Consider the following 12,444-nt stretch of genomic DNA (forward strand, 5'->3'; position numbering starts at 1 on the left):
ATCAAAGGAGAGACTTATATGCCAGATTATAGTTAATTCCGTAGGCATAAATAGACTAGAACGTGGTCCACTGGAGAAGGGGATGGCAAACCACTTCAGTATTCTTGCTTTGAGAACCCCATGAACAGTATGAAATGGCAAAATGGTAGGATATTGAAACAGGAACTCTCCAGGTCGGTAGGTGCCCTATATGCTACTGGAGATCAGTGGAGAAATAACTCCAGAAAGAATGAAGGGATGGAGCCAAAGCAAAAACGATACCCAGCTGTGGATGTGACTAGTGATAGAAGAAAGGTCCGATGCTGTAAAGAGCAATATTGCATAGGAACCTGGAATGTTAGGTCCCTGAATCAAGGCAAATTGGAAGTGGTCAAACAGGAGATGGCAAGAGTGAACGTTAATATTTTAGGAATCAGCGAACTAAAATGGACTGGAATGGGTGAATTTAACTCAGATAACCATTATATCTACTACTATGGGCAGGAATCCATTAGAAGAAATGGAGTAGCCATCATGGTCAACAAGAATCCGGAATGCAGTACTTGGATGCAATCTCAAAACCGACAGAATGATTTTTGTCTCTTTCCAAGGCAAACCATTCAATATCACGGTAATCCAAACCTAGGCCCCAACCAGTAATGCTGAAGAAGCTGAAGTTGAACGATTCTATGAAGACCTACAAGACCTTTTAGAACTAACACCCAAGAAAGACATCCTTTTCATTATAGGGCACTGGAATGCAAAAGTAGGAAGTCAAGAAATACCTGGAGTAGCAGGCTAATTTGGCCTTGGAGTATGGAATGAAGCAGGGCAAAGGCTAATAAGAGTTTTGCCAAGAGAAAGCACTGGTCATAGCAAACACCCTCTTCCAACAACACAAGAGAAGACTCTACACATGGACGTCACCAGATGGTCAATACTGAAAACAGACTGATTATATTCTTTGCAGCCAAAGATGGAGAAGCTCTACACAATCAGCAAAAACAAGACAGGGAGCTGACTGTGGCTCAGATCCTGAACTCCTTATTGCCAAATTCAGACTGAAATCGAAGAAAGCGCGCAAAACTACTAGACCATTCAGGCATGACCTAAATCAAATCCCTTATGATTATACAGTGGAAGTGAGAAATAGATTTAAGGGTCTAGATCTGATAGATAGAGTGCCTGATGAACTATGGACAGAGGTTCATGGCATTGTACAGGAGACAGGGATCAAGACCATCCCCATGGAAAAGAAATGCACAAAAGCAAAATGGCTGTCTGAGGAGGCCTTACAAATAGCTGTGAAAAGAAGAGAAGCAAAAAGCAAAGGAGAAAAGGAAATATATATGCATCTGAATGTAGAGTTCTGAAGAATAGCAGGGAGAGATAAGAAAGCCTTCTTCAGCGATCAATGCAAAGAGATAGAGGAAAACAACAGAATGGGAAAGACTAGAGATCTCTTCAAGAAAATGAGAGATACCAAGGGAACATTTCATGCAAAGATGGGCTCGATAAAGGAGAGAAATGGTATGGACCTAACAGAAGCAGAAGACATTAAGAAGAGGTGGCGAGAATACACAGAACTGTACAAAAAAGATCTTCAAGACCCAGATAATCAGGATGGTGTGATCACTCACCTAGAGCCAGACATCCTGGAATGTGAAGTCAAGTGGGCCTTAGAAAGCATCACCATGAACAAAGCTAGTGGAGGTGATGGAATTCCAGTGGAGCTGTTACAAATCCTGAAAGATGATGCTGTGAAAGTGCTGCACTCAATATGCCAGCACATTTGGAAAACTCAGCAGTGGCCACAGGACTGGAAAAGGTCAGTTTTCATTCCAATCCCAAAGAAAGGCAATGCCAAACAATGCTCAAACTACCGCACATTTGAACTCATCTCACATGCTAGTAAAGTAATGCTCAAAATTCTGCAAGCCAGGCTTCAGCAGTACATGAACAGTGAACTTCCAGATGTTCAACCTGGTTTTAGAAAAGGCAGAGGAACTAGAGATCAAACTGCCAACATTCGCTGGATCATGGAAAAAGCAAGAGAGTTCCAAAAAAAATATCTATTTCTGCTTTTGACTATGCCAAAGCCTTTGACTTTGTGGATCACAATAAACTGTGGAAAATTCTGAAAGAGATGGGAATACCAGACCACCTGACCTGCCTCTTGAGAAACCTGTATGCAGGTCAGGAAGCAACAGTTAGAACTGGACATGGAACAACAGACTGGTTCCAAATAGGAAAAGGAGTACGTCAAGGCTGTATATTGTCACTCTGCTTATATAACTTCTATGCAGAGTACATCATGAGAAATGCTGGGCTGGAAGAAGCACAAGCTGGAATCAAGATTGCCGGGAGAAATCTCAATAACCTCAGATATGCAGATGACACCACTCTTATGGCAGAAAGTGAAGAGGAAATAAAAAGCATCTTGTTGAAAATGAAAGAGAGTGAAAAAGTTGGCTTAAAGCTCAACATTCAGAAAACGAAGATCATGGCATCTGGTTCTATAACCTCATGGGAAACAGATGGGGAAACAGTGGAAACAGTGTCAGACTTTATTTTTTGGGGCTCCAAAATCACTGCAGATGGTGATTGCGCCATGAAATTAAAAGACGCTTACTCCTTGGAAGGAAAGTTATGACCAACCTAGACAGCATATTAAAAAGCAGAGACATTACTTTGCCAACCAAGGTCTGCCTAGTCAAGGCTATGGTTTTTCCAGTGGTTATGTATGGAGGTGAGAGTTGGACTGTGAAAAAAGCTGAGCGCCGAAGAATTGATGCTTCTGAACTGTGGTGTTGGAGAAGACTCTTGAGAGTCCCTTGGACTGCAAGGAGATCCAACCAGTCCATTCTGAAGGAGATCAGCCCTGGGATTTCTTTGGAAGGAATGATGCTAAAGCTGTAACTCCAATAGTTTGGCCACCTCATGTGAAGAGTTGACTCACTAGAAAAGACCCTGATGCTGGGAGGGATTTGGGGCAGGAGGAGAAGGGGACAACAGAGGATGAGATGGCTGGATGGCATCACCAACTTGATGGATATGAGTCTGAGTAAACTCCGGGAGCTGGTGATGGACAGGGAGGCCTGGTGTGCTCCGATTCATCAGGTTGCGAAGAGCTGGACACAACTGAGTGACTGAACTGAACTGAACTGAAAATAGACTAGAATTGCATTTGCATTCATATCATACCAGCCCAGAGACAAAGGAGATGAAAGAAGTGAAAAGGCAACGACTAAAGGATTGCTACTGGAAGGGAAAGAGATAATGAAGATCAAAAGAAGTCACTGAGAGTAGAGCTGGAAACGGTGAATCAGGAAGATCCCAAAGAAGTACAGCCTGGAAATGACTGGCTATGATATATAAAATATATATATTTTTATAGTTATTGAATGCCCCCAATGAAGTGTACTTTGACACTTAATAATGAAATGCTTATCGCTGGTTTTACAGGGCTTCCTTCTAAGTTAATTTCAAAATGGGGTATCCAATGCAGAAGAACCTTAAAGGACACCACATAAATTGATACCTTGATAATGTTATTTTCTTCTGGTTTTTGGTAAAGTTTTATTCTTTCCTTCTTTTGCAGCCATCCCAAATCTTGTAACATTTCACTGCTGAAGGACGACTCCACTTGAATTCCCTTGTCACAGATACTGACTGGCTCACTGAGTCCTCTTTCTTTTTTCTTTACATTTTCACATCCTGAATGAACATAGATCAGGAACTGATTGCTCAACTCGGGACTCATTAGTGTAAAACTCTTTTCAGAAAAATTTTGAATTAAACACTGTTCAGGAAGAAGCTGAAGAGTGAATTCTCCCAGGAATGCTTTCCAAGAATTATCAAAGTGATAGGGAGAAATTACAATATTCAGCTTTACAGACAAAGGGGAAAAAACACCACCAGTCTCTTCTTTATCAGTTGATTTTGAGATGCTCACGGCTTTGGAACATCTCTTCTTTTCTCTATGAGCCACTTCTTCCTGTAGACTGTCATCTACGATGATGCGGTGAGCAGGAGAGGGGCCCAAACCTGGACAGGACTGCTCGTCATCGGTTAAGGTGAGAGGTTCATTCCTTCTGTCCTCATGCATATTCCAGCAAAGCTGCTGTTGCTTTTCCTCATCTACCCTCACTGGGGGAGCACGTTTCCGTCGGCTGCTCATCCTCAAGTTCTCTTGGTAAATGTGAACCCTAGAAGATAAACACAACAGCAGACATTCCAAGAGAGGATTTTAGTATTAAAATATTCCCAGATGAGCAATTTAACATAGAATAATAATCCCACACATAACATGACATCTTTAAAGAGATACATAAAGCGATGGATAATTGTTTTTAATAAGTTAAATACAGGTATGGAACACATTGACTATAATCTCTTGTATCACACAAATCCTAATGATCTTAACGGTCTTTTTAGAGAAATTAAATATAGACAAATTTTTGTTTAAAATAAATTCTAAAAATATGTATAATGATTTTTGAATGCATGATGGGTAAATCTCTCAAATATTCTGGAAATGCTTATTTGAAAACTTTTAGTAACACTTAAACCCATATAATCATTACAGGATTTAATTTTGCTTTATAATTCCAAAGGGTTCACTTGACTCTGACATAGCTTAAAAATCTCTAAAAATATATTTTTTTTCAAAAGAGGACTATGAAAATATGGAAATGTATTTCTTTTTATGAATTAGCTGATAAACAGAATAAGAGGATAACTGGACAAGAAATAAGATGGTGACAGCAATGAGGGGAAATAAGGCAGAGACAATAAAGGAAAAGAATTTTAAAATATAGGAAAAAAAGAAAAGAAAGCTTTTTCAATTAAGTTGAAAGTAGCCTATATAAGGCAGGCACTAAACTATATATATATATTTAAAGTCACTTAGTCATGTCCGACTCTTTGTGACCCCATGGACTATACAGTTCATGGTTCTCCAGGCAAGAATACTGGAGTTCGTAGCCTTTCCCTTTTCCCAAAAGAAAAGCCAATTCCTATACATAACATAGAACTCAGAGAAGTTCAATCATAAAGTCACAATGATGGTTGGTGCCTAATCCAATGTATTCCAAGCATGTAGCTGAAAAAAAAAGGGAAAGGAATGTATAAATAAAAGTTGGCTTCAAGTGCAGTTTAATATATATTCTCAGTAATCTCACTTTTTAAATAAAATCCAGCCAGGTACTGGATAAGTCCCCAGTGAGTATTCAACACCATCCTGTATCTGAGGAGAGGATATAAAAGTAGTGGAGATCAAACCATGGTATTTAATTCAGTACAAACATCAAGCTGCATTTTGGTTTTGTGAAGACAAACTCAGCACACAGAGGAGTCTACACTCCTCTACCCCTGCTAACAACCCATTCTCAATTATTCTGCCCCCAATCTAGCCCTGTCTAAGATAATATAAAACGATGAGACAGCTCAGCTGTCCAGAAACTTGGAGGGCTTCGTAAAGAATGACACAGAAGGGATCAGAATGGAAAGCTAAGTGACAGTGTGAATGTATTAGCACAAGAGAGGAGAGCATCACCAAGGGGGCTGCCATGTTTAGTGGTGGGCCTGGTAGTGGTGGGACCTGGTAGTGGAAACTAAAGTGGAGACTCACAGCACAAGAAATGTTAAATGAAGTACTCAAGGGAGAGGAAAATGATATTAGATGGAAATTTGGACCTACACAAAGAAAAAAAGCATTATGAATGAAAAATATCTGTAAAAATATTCTTTTTCGTTTTTATACTCTTTTAAAAGATAATTAAACAAAGTTGTAAACTTCTTATTCTTAAAACTGTCAAGTCTTCATAAAAAGAGAAAATAGTACAGAGATCTGATGAAAGATTTATATGTGAAATATATACATAACTCTTGCAAACCAATTTAAGAAAAACCTTATTTAAACAATGGACAAAATTGCTGAATGGTCATTTCACAAAAGATGATCTCTAAGTGCCAAATAAACACATGAAAATATCCTTACCATTGTCAGTCATTTAGTGAAGTTGCTCAGTCGTGTCTGACTCTTTGTAACCCCATGGACTATAGCTTACCAGGCTTCTCCATTCACGGGATTTTCCAGGCAAGAGTACTGGAGTGGGTTGCCATTTCCTTCTCCAGGGGATCTTCCTGACCCAGGGATCGAACCCAGGTCTCCTGTATTGTAGGCAGATGCCTTGCCATCTGAGCCACCAGGGAAGTCCCATGTCAGTCATTCAGGCATTGCAAATTCAACTCATACACCACAATGAGAAACTACGTATCTAGTAGAACAGTTAAAATGGTAAAGACCGAGGACACAGAACAACTAAAACTGAATTCTCAAACATTCCAATAGGAAAAGTTTGTCAACTTCTTACAAATTAAATATATACTTTCTGCACAGCCTATTAATCCCACTCACAGGTGTTTACCTAAGAGAAATAAAAAACAGAATCATAAAAAACCTAAACTTGAATTTGTTAATACCAATTTTTTTAATAAATGCCTAAACCTGGAAACAACCCAAATGTTCATCACCTGATGAATGGATAAACAAACAGAATGCTACTCATAATAAACTAACTATTGATCCATATAACACAGATGAATTTTTAACACATTTATACTAAGTGAAGGAAGCCAGATGTCAAAGACTATATAGTGCCTGATTCCATTTATATGAAATTCTAGAGAAAGAAAGAATCTAGTGTTAGAAAGCAGATTATGGTTTCCAGGGGTCAGGAAGCGGTAAGAGGTGTGACTGACAGCAAAGAAGCAGAAGGGAAACCTTTGGGGTGACAGAAATGCTCCACAGGTGATCACATGATTTTATACATTTGTCAAAATTCATCAAATTGTATATATAAAATTGTTGTATTTTATTGTACGTAATTTATCTTAATAAAACTGATTTAAAAGGTAAAAACAATGAGCAGGTATAGAAGTGAATTAAAAACTCTTAACAGCTTTATTCTAATAAACTCGAAATGTATTGATACAATGCATAATTTACTAACAAAATGCAATGAGTAAAGTTGGCCCAATAAATAGAAAAATCTGAATAGGACAATAACCATGAAACAAACAAGTAATATTATTTATCTACCTAAGATCTACCTCATTTCCATGTTGACAGAACCTTTCTCTTACTGAGGAACATGTTAGCTTTGTGACTTAAAAGGAGAGTGGTTTCCTCAACAGCCCCAAAGAAGTTGTTTGTGTAGTCCCATAAGGATGCCGACAGCTGCATCTAACTTTAAGAGGTAGTATTTATGTTAAAAACAAAAAGATTTAAACTCAGCTCTTCATTCTCCCTAGCCATAGTTCAAGTGCTCAAAAGCTCTATGTGACCAGAAGCTACCGTAATGGACTGACAATAATTGAACATTTTCATAATTGCAAAATGTCTATCAAAAACTGCTCTTCTAAGTCAATCACGAGAATTCCATTCCCTTAATCAGTGCTTGGTTTATGAATATGGAGGTGGTGGTCTACAATCAACCTCTGACTATAGTTAAGTACTTTTCAAGCATCTTATCTCCCCTATTTCCTTGGATAAGAGATCAGAATAATAAAGCAAGTCCCTAATAAACTAAGTGCTTGTCTGTGTCCAGTTCTCCTCAGAGCACAGGTTGGAATACCAGAATCGAGTCAGTCTTCTACACCAGTTTATCAGTTAGCCACCATCATAAATATGGTGTATAACATATCACCCAAAGCTCTGCCTGGAGACAGCAATCATTTATTTTCACAGATCTGCAGATTATCTTAGGACTGGCTGATATAGGCTAGGTTTCGGGGAAAGCCACTTGGCCCTCCTAAGTATAATCATCCTTGTCCTCGTACCAGCAATAAAACCCAAAAATGATATTATGACAGTGACTGAAGAGTAACAGTCCAAATCCAATCACACAAGTACTTTTCAGCATTTGGTCAGGGTAAAAACACTAAGGTTCCATGGGCCAAAGCAAGTTCACAAAGAAGGACTCAGTCAAGAGGTGGGGACATATGCGGAGGGAACTGGGCCAGTTACACAATCTAGCTCACCAACCACCATAATATTAGTAGCATGGTGATGATGGAATCATTAACTCTAATGGCCCCCAAAGCAACTGGTTACAGAATCTCACATCTGGCAAAGCAATGTGGCTTATATGAGAGAATGTGAGTTTCGGGGTCCTAAATTCTAATTCTAGCTTTGGCACTTAGAAATGATCTAGCTTCTTTGTGTATGTACAAGAGCACAGCAACTGAAATTTAGCATATATTCAGTAAGTGGTAGTTGCTATTATCATCACCCTGAGAACACTGTGAGCGACTTCACTTTCACTTTTCACTTTCATGCACTGGAGAAGGAAGTGGCAACCCACTCCAGTGTTCTTGCCTGGAAAATCCCAGGGACGGGGGAGCCTGGTGGGCTGCCGTCTCTGGGGTCGCACAGAGTTGGACACGACTAAAGCGACTTAGCAGCAGCAGCAGAGAACACTATAAACTACACTTTACAATAACCAAACTTTAAAGTGGCAAGATGGGGAACTACAGATCAGCGTGTTTCAAACTTGACTGAACACTAGACCACCTGGGGGAAATTTTCAAAATCCTGATGCCCTGGTACTAGCCCAGCCAATTAAATTATCATCTCTGGGGCAGGGCCCAGGCACTACCTCCATTATTTTTTTAGGTTCCCTTGGTGATTCTTCCCTGGTGGCTCAGACAGCAGAGTCTGCCTGCCATGCAGGAGACCTGGGTTCAACCCCTGAGGTAGGAAGATCCCCTGGAGAAGGGGATGACCACCCACTCCAGTGCTCTTGCCTGGAGAATTCCATGGACAGAAGAGACCGGCAGGCTACAGTCCATGGGGTCACAAAGAGTTGGACACAGCTGAGGAACTAACACTTTCACTCTCACTTGGTGATTCTAGCATCCAGCCAAGTTTGAGAAACCTTGTTATGGATAGCTAGCTGCTGACGGAAATCCATTTCTTTCCTGGCAAAGTACAGCACAGATGGGAAATGTCTGCTCATCTGGTGGTGCATCAATAGTAGTCCCGTGACCAGTCTGAGGCCATCAACTGCAAACAGAGGTTAACATGTGCCCTTTCTATTACGACAGTCTTGTAATAGACATATTATTGAACCAGAACACTTTCCTTTTACTCTTTGTTCTTTTCTCTGGTAACACTCATCCTCATGCAGTATCTTCTAAATTATATATACCACTATAATCTACACTTCACTCAGATGTTTGCTTCCAACTTGATTCTTCCAATGTCACAGTATTATCAAAGTATTTATCAGTTACAATGATAAGTTCAAGAAAAATAAATACCACGGTTTCTAGCAGGCTCTCCTTTCATTCAGTTCTCTACTGAGCCACATTCTGCCTTCTCTCTGCCCCACTATCCTGTTTTAACTTTTTTTTTTAGGAGACTTTTATCTAGGAATAATTCTTGAACCAAAGAAGATTAAATTATTTGATCAAAGCTACTCAAAACCATAATGTTAACTGGCAGCTATTAAGTCAAGTCCCAGTAAAATTCCATATATCTCTAATCATATTCCAATTCTAAATCCTTCTTATTTTCCTCAGACCAGATGAATCTTCTTCTTCCCTTCTTCCCCTCCTTAAATACCAGTGTTTGGGTGTAACGTGATTATATATCAGTTTCCTACATGAACCACACTTTCACTCTCATTCCTTTAAATACCTTTTGCTTGAAATGCCCTTTCATGCTTTTCGGCCTATCGATATTCTAATCTCCCACAAAACGTTCCACAACCAGGTGTGCTGAGTTAAGGGCTTCTCTTTCTGATTCCAACTGCTACAGTGTTCTCAGCTGTTTGACTCTGAACTACTTGAAAGCTGGGCAGGAACAGTACCCTATTCAGCACTGTACTCCCAATGCCGGGTCAGGGCCAGGACGGAAATGATATACAAAGTAAGGTGAAACATCTCTAACTCTGTGAATATTCTCTCTCTTCTCAAGGACCCAGAAGTACTTTTACTCAAATTTCTTTTTGGACGAATCTCACTCAACCACATTCAAACAGACTACAGGTAGTGTGAAACTACTCCTTACAATTTCTGGCCCAGAGTGAAACAGAGAAAACTGACTGATCCGTGTCTTTAACAGAAAACAAAGATAGATTGCTAGGAAACAAACACAAAATGTTGTTACTAAGACAATACAACAGATGGATATCAATTAAACTTATTCAGATTTCCCCCCCTCCAAATTACTATCTCTTCATTAAAAGATAATTGCTAATACTAGATGATATATAACAAACCCATGGTAGGTCCTGAGTTAGGCTATCCAGGAAAACAGAGAGTATATACATTTGAGATATCACACTGCAAGGTAAGCCTTATGCAAGTGAAACTCAATCACTACTGATGGCTGAGAAGTTCTCAATGACCTACCACTACCACAACCTTTTTCTTAGTGACAACCCCAGCAGGTTGACAGTATTTTCCTCTGCAGAACTCTAAAATAGTTAGTCACAGATACTTACAAAAGGCCTTGATTTTTCACCAACAGATTCTATTCCCCCAAATCCTTCTAGCCTGAACTCTTAATAACAGATTTAACAATCCTGTAAGTACAGTTCTTTAGGCCAGAGGAGAAGAGGATATTTATAAATAGCACCCTTCAAAACCATTTTATTCTCAACTGCCAGCTTATTGGCTAAGTGGATTCTGTAAACTCTAGGAAGTGCCATGTACTGCAATACAGACCATTTGTCCCACTACTGCTCACTACTATCTTGCTTCCAGCGTGATTTCTCATCATAAACCAACTAGCCTTTCTGGTGACGGTACAGGTATCATTTCGATTCATGGGAGTTTCATCATTCTTGCTATCATCCAAAAGAATAATTGAAACTGGCTCTAATAACTCTGAAAGTATTTTTGTTTATTAAAGTCACAAGTTAATTCAAACAGAAGTAGTGAAACTCGCTCAGTCACGTACGACTCTGCGAGCACGGACTATATACCCACAGTCCATGTAATCCTCCAAGACAGAATACTGGAGTGGGTAGCCGTTCCCTTCTCCAGGGGATCTTCCCAACCCAGGGATCGAACCCAGGTCTTCCACATTGCAGGCGGAAAAAGGAAAACACCAAACATCTAGGGTTTTTACTTCACTGCTAAGGTCAAGTCCCTTAGAAAAAAGGCACAAAGTCACTGTTTACTAATCCTGTTTATCTGATAGTGACCGTCAGCCATCAGAAAACATATCTTGGTTCAGAAAAGTAGAAACTATCACGGAGTCAAAAGGCACAAAATGCAAGGCTGATTTTGAATGCGAATGTAATTAACCTGATTCCTGAGGTACCTGAGAACTTTAACTCAGAGGCCCCGGCCTCCCCTTTACTACAGTTACAATCCCGCACACCAATAAGCTAGGCAGCTGCCCAGTTCCAGTCTCTAGGGGCATATCTGCGGAGAATGGTGATACCCACTCAGTTTTCTTCCGAAAGACTCAAAAGCGGTTTGAGGAGTCTGAACAAGGCTGTCAGCGCCGATCGCTCCCAGCAGGCCGGGCAAACAAGCTGCCTGGAGGCAGAGGAGCGAGATCAAGGGCCCTAGGACCCTCGAACAAGACACCGTAGGCCCCAGTCCGCGGAGGGAAAACAAGCCTCCCTTCCGCGGCTCCTCTTCGTCCCGGGCAAGCCGCGGCGGTCCCCAGGCCCGCACATCTGGGCTGGGGAAGGGTCGGGGAGACTCGCGCTGAGGCTCCCCCTCAGCCTTTTAGTTTTCCAGGCTCCAAAACAACGGAGTCGCCCCTCCCTGAGACCTCTGTGTGCGTCCAGAAACGCCTTCCGCCCCCGACCTCTGACCCCTGACCCTCTATCACCCAAGCGCCTACCTAGACTGTTTCTCCAAGACCCTAGAGCCTCTCTGCACCAAGGCCCAGGGCCCTCTGATGCCCCTGCAGGTCCCGGGCACGCATTCGCTATCCACTGAACATCGGCCTGAGGTGGGCACGCGCGCTTTATGCTGGTTTGTGTTGGGGTTCCCGGGGGGCCCAGAAACCACAGCGCCTAGATGCCGGGCGCGCGGTGGAGCGTGGGGTTAAGGTGAACGCGCACGTCGGGACGCCCCGCCCCTTTTCTCGGACCCTCGCTTCATGAGTCTCTTTTGCGCAAGTCCACACGGTTAGAGACTCTCGAAGGATACCGTTGAAGTCTCGCGATAGCTACACTGAGCCATTAGAGAATATGGGATAGGCTGAACGTCAAAGGAAGAGGCGGCACTCTAAGCGGATTTAGAAGTGGGCGGGGCTGCCGGGTGAAGGTTTCGGGTCACACTTGAAACAGATGTTAAGAGCTGTGTCTTTAATAAAAAGACCAGAATTCTACAGGTACACCTTGTAAATTGTTTCTAGAGAGCAGCCGTTAATTAGTTACGGTTGAAGTTTGTCTCACTCAGAAGTTATTTTAAAAGACTCTTCGGGGAGAT

General features: G+C 41.2%; 1 protein-coding gene across 1 annotated transcript in view; it reads right to left on the reverse strand.

Annotated features, from left to right (window-relative positions):
• SHPRH (SNF2 histone linker PHD RING helicase) overlaps positions 1-11,945 on the reverse strand; it is an 80,951-nt gene extending 69,006 nt beyond the window's left edge. The window contains exons 1-2 of the mRNA XM_052645685.1: positions 11,852-11,945; positions 3,521-4,187 (exon numbers count right to left, since the gene is read on the reverse strand). Coding sequence (XP_052501645.1) covers positions 3,521-4,159 — 639 coding nt within the window. The 5' untranslated portion in view covers positions 4,160-4,187; positions 11,852-11,945. The remainder of the gene's footprint in view (positions 1-3,520; positions 4,188-11,851) is intronic.
• Between the last annotated feature and the right edge of the window lie 499 nt (positions 11,946-12,444).

The sequence above is a fragment of the Budorcas taxicolor genome, chromosome 9 (genome assembly GCF_023091745.1).
Source record: "Budorcas taxicolor isolate Tak-1 chromosome 9, Takin1.1, whole genome shotgun sequence".
NCBI classification, from domain to species: domain Eukaryota; kingdom Metazoa; phylum Chordata; class Mammalia; order Artiodactyla; family Bovidae; genus Budorcas; species Budorcas taxicolor.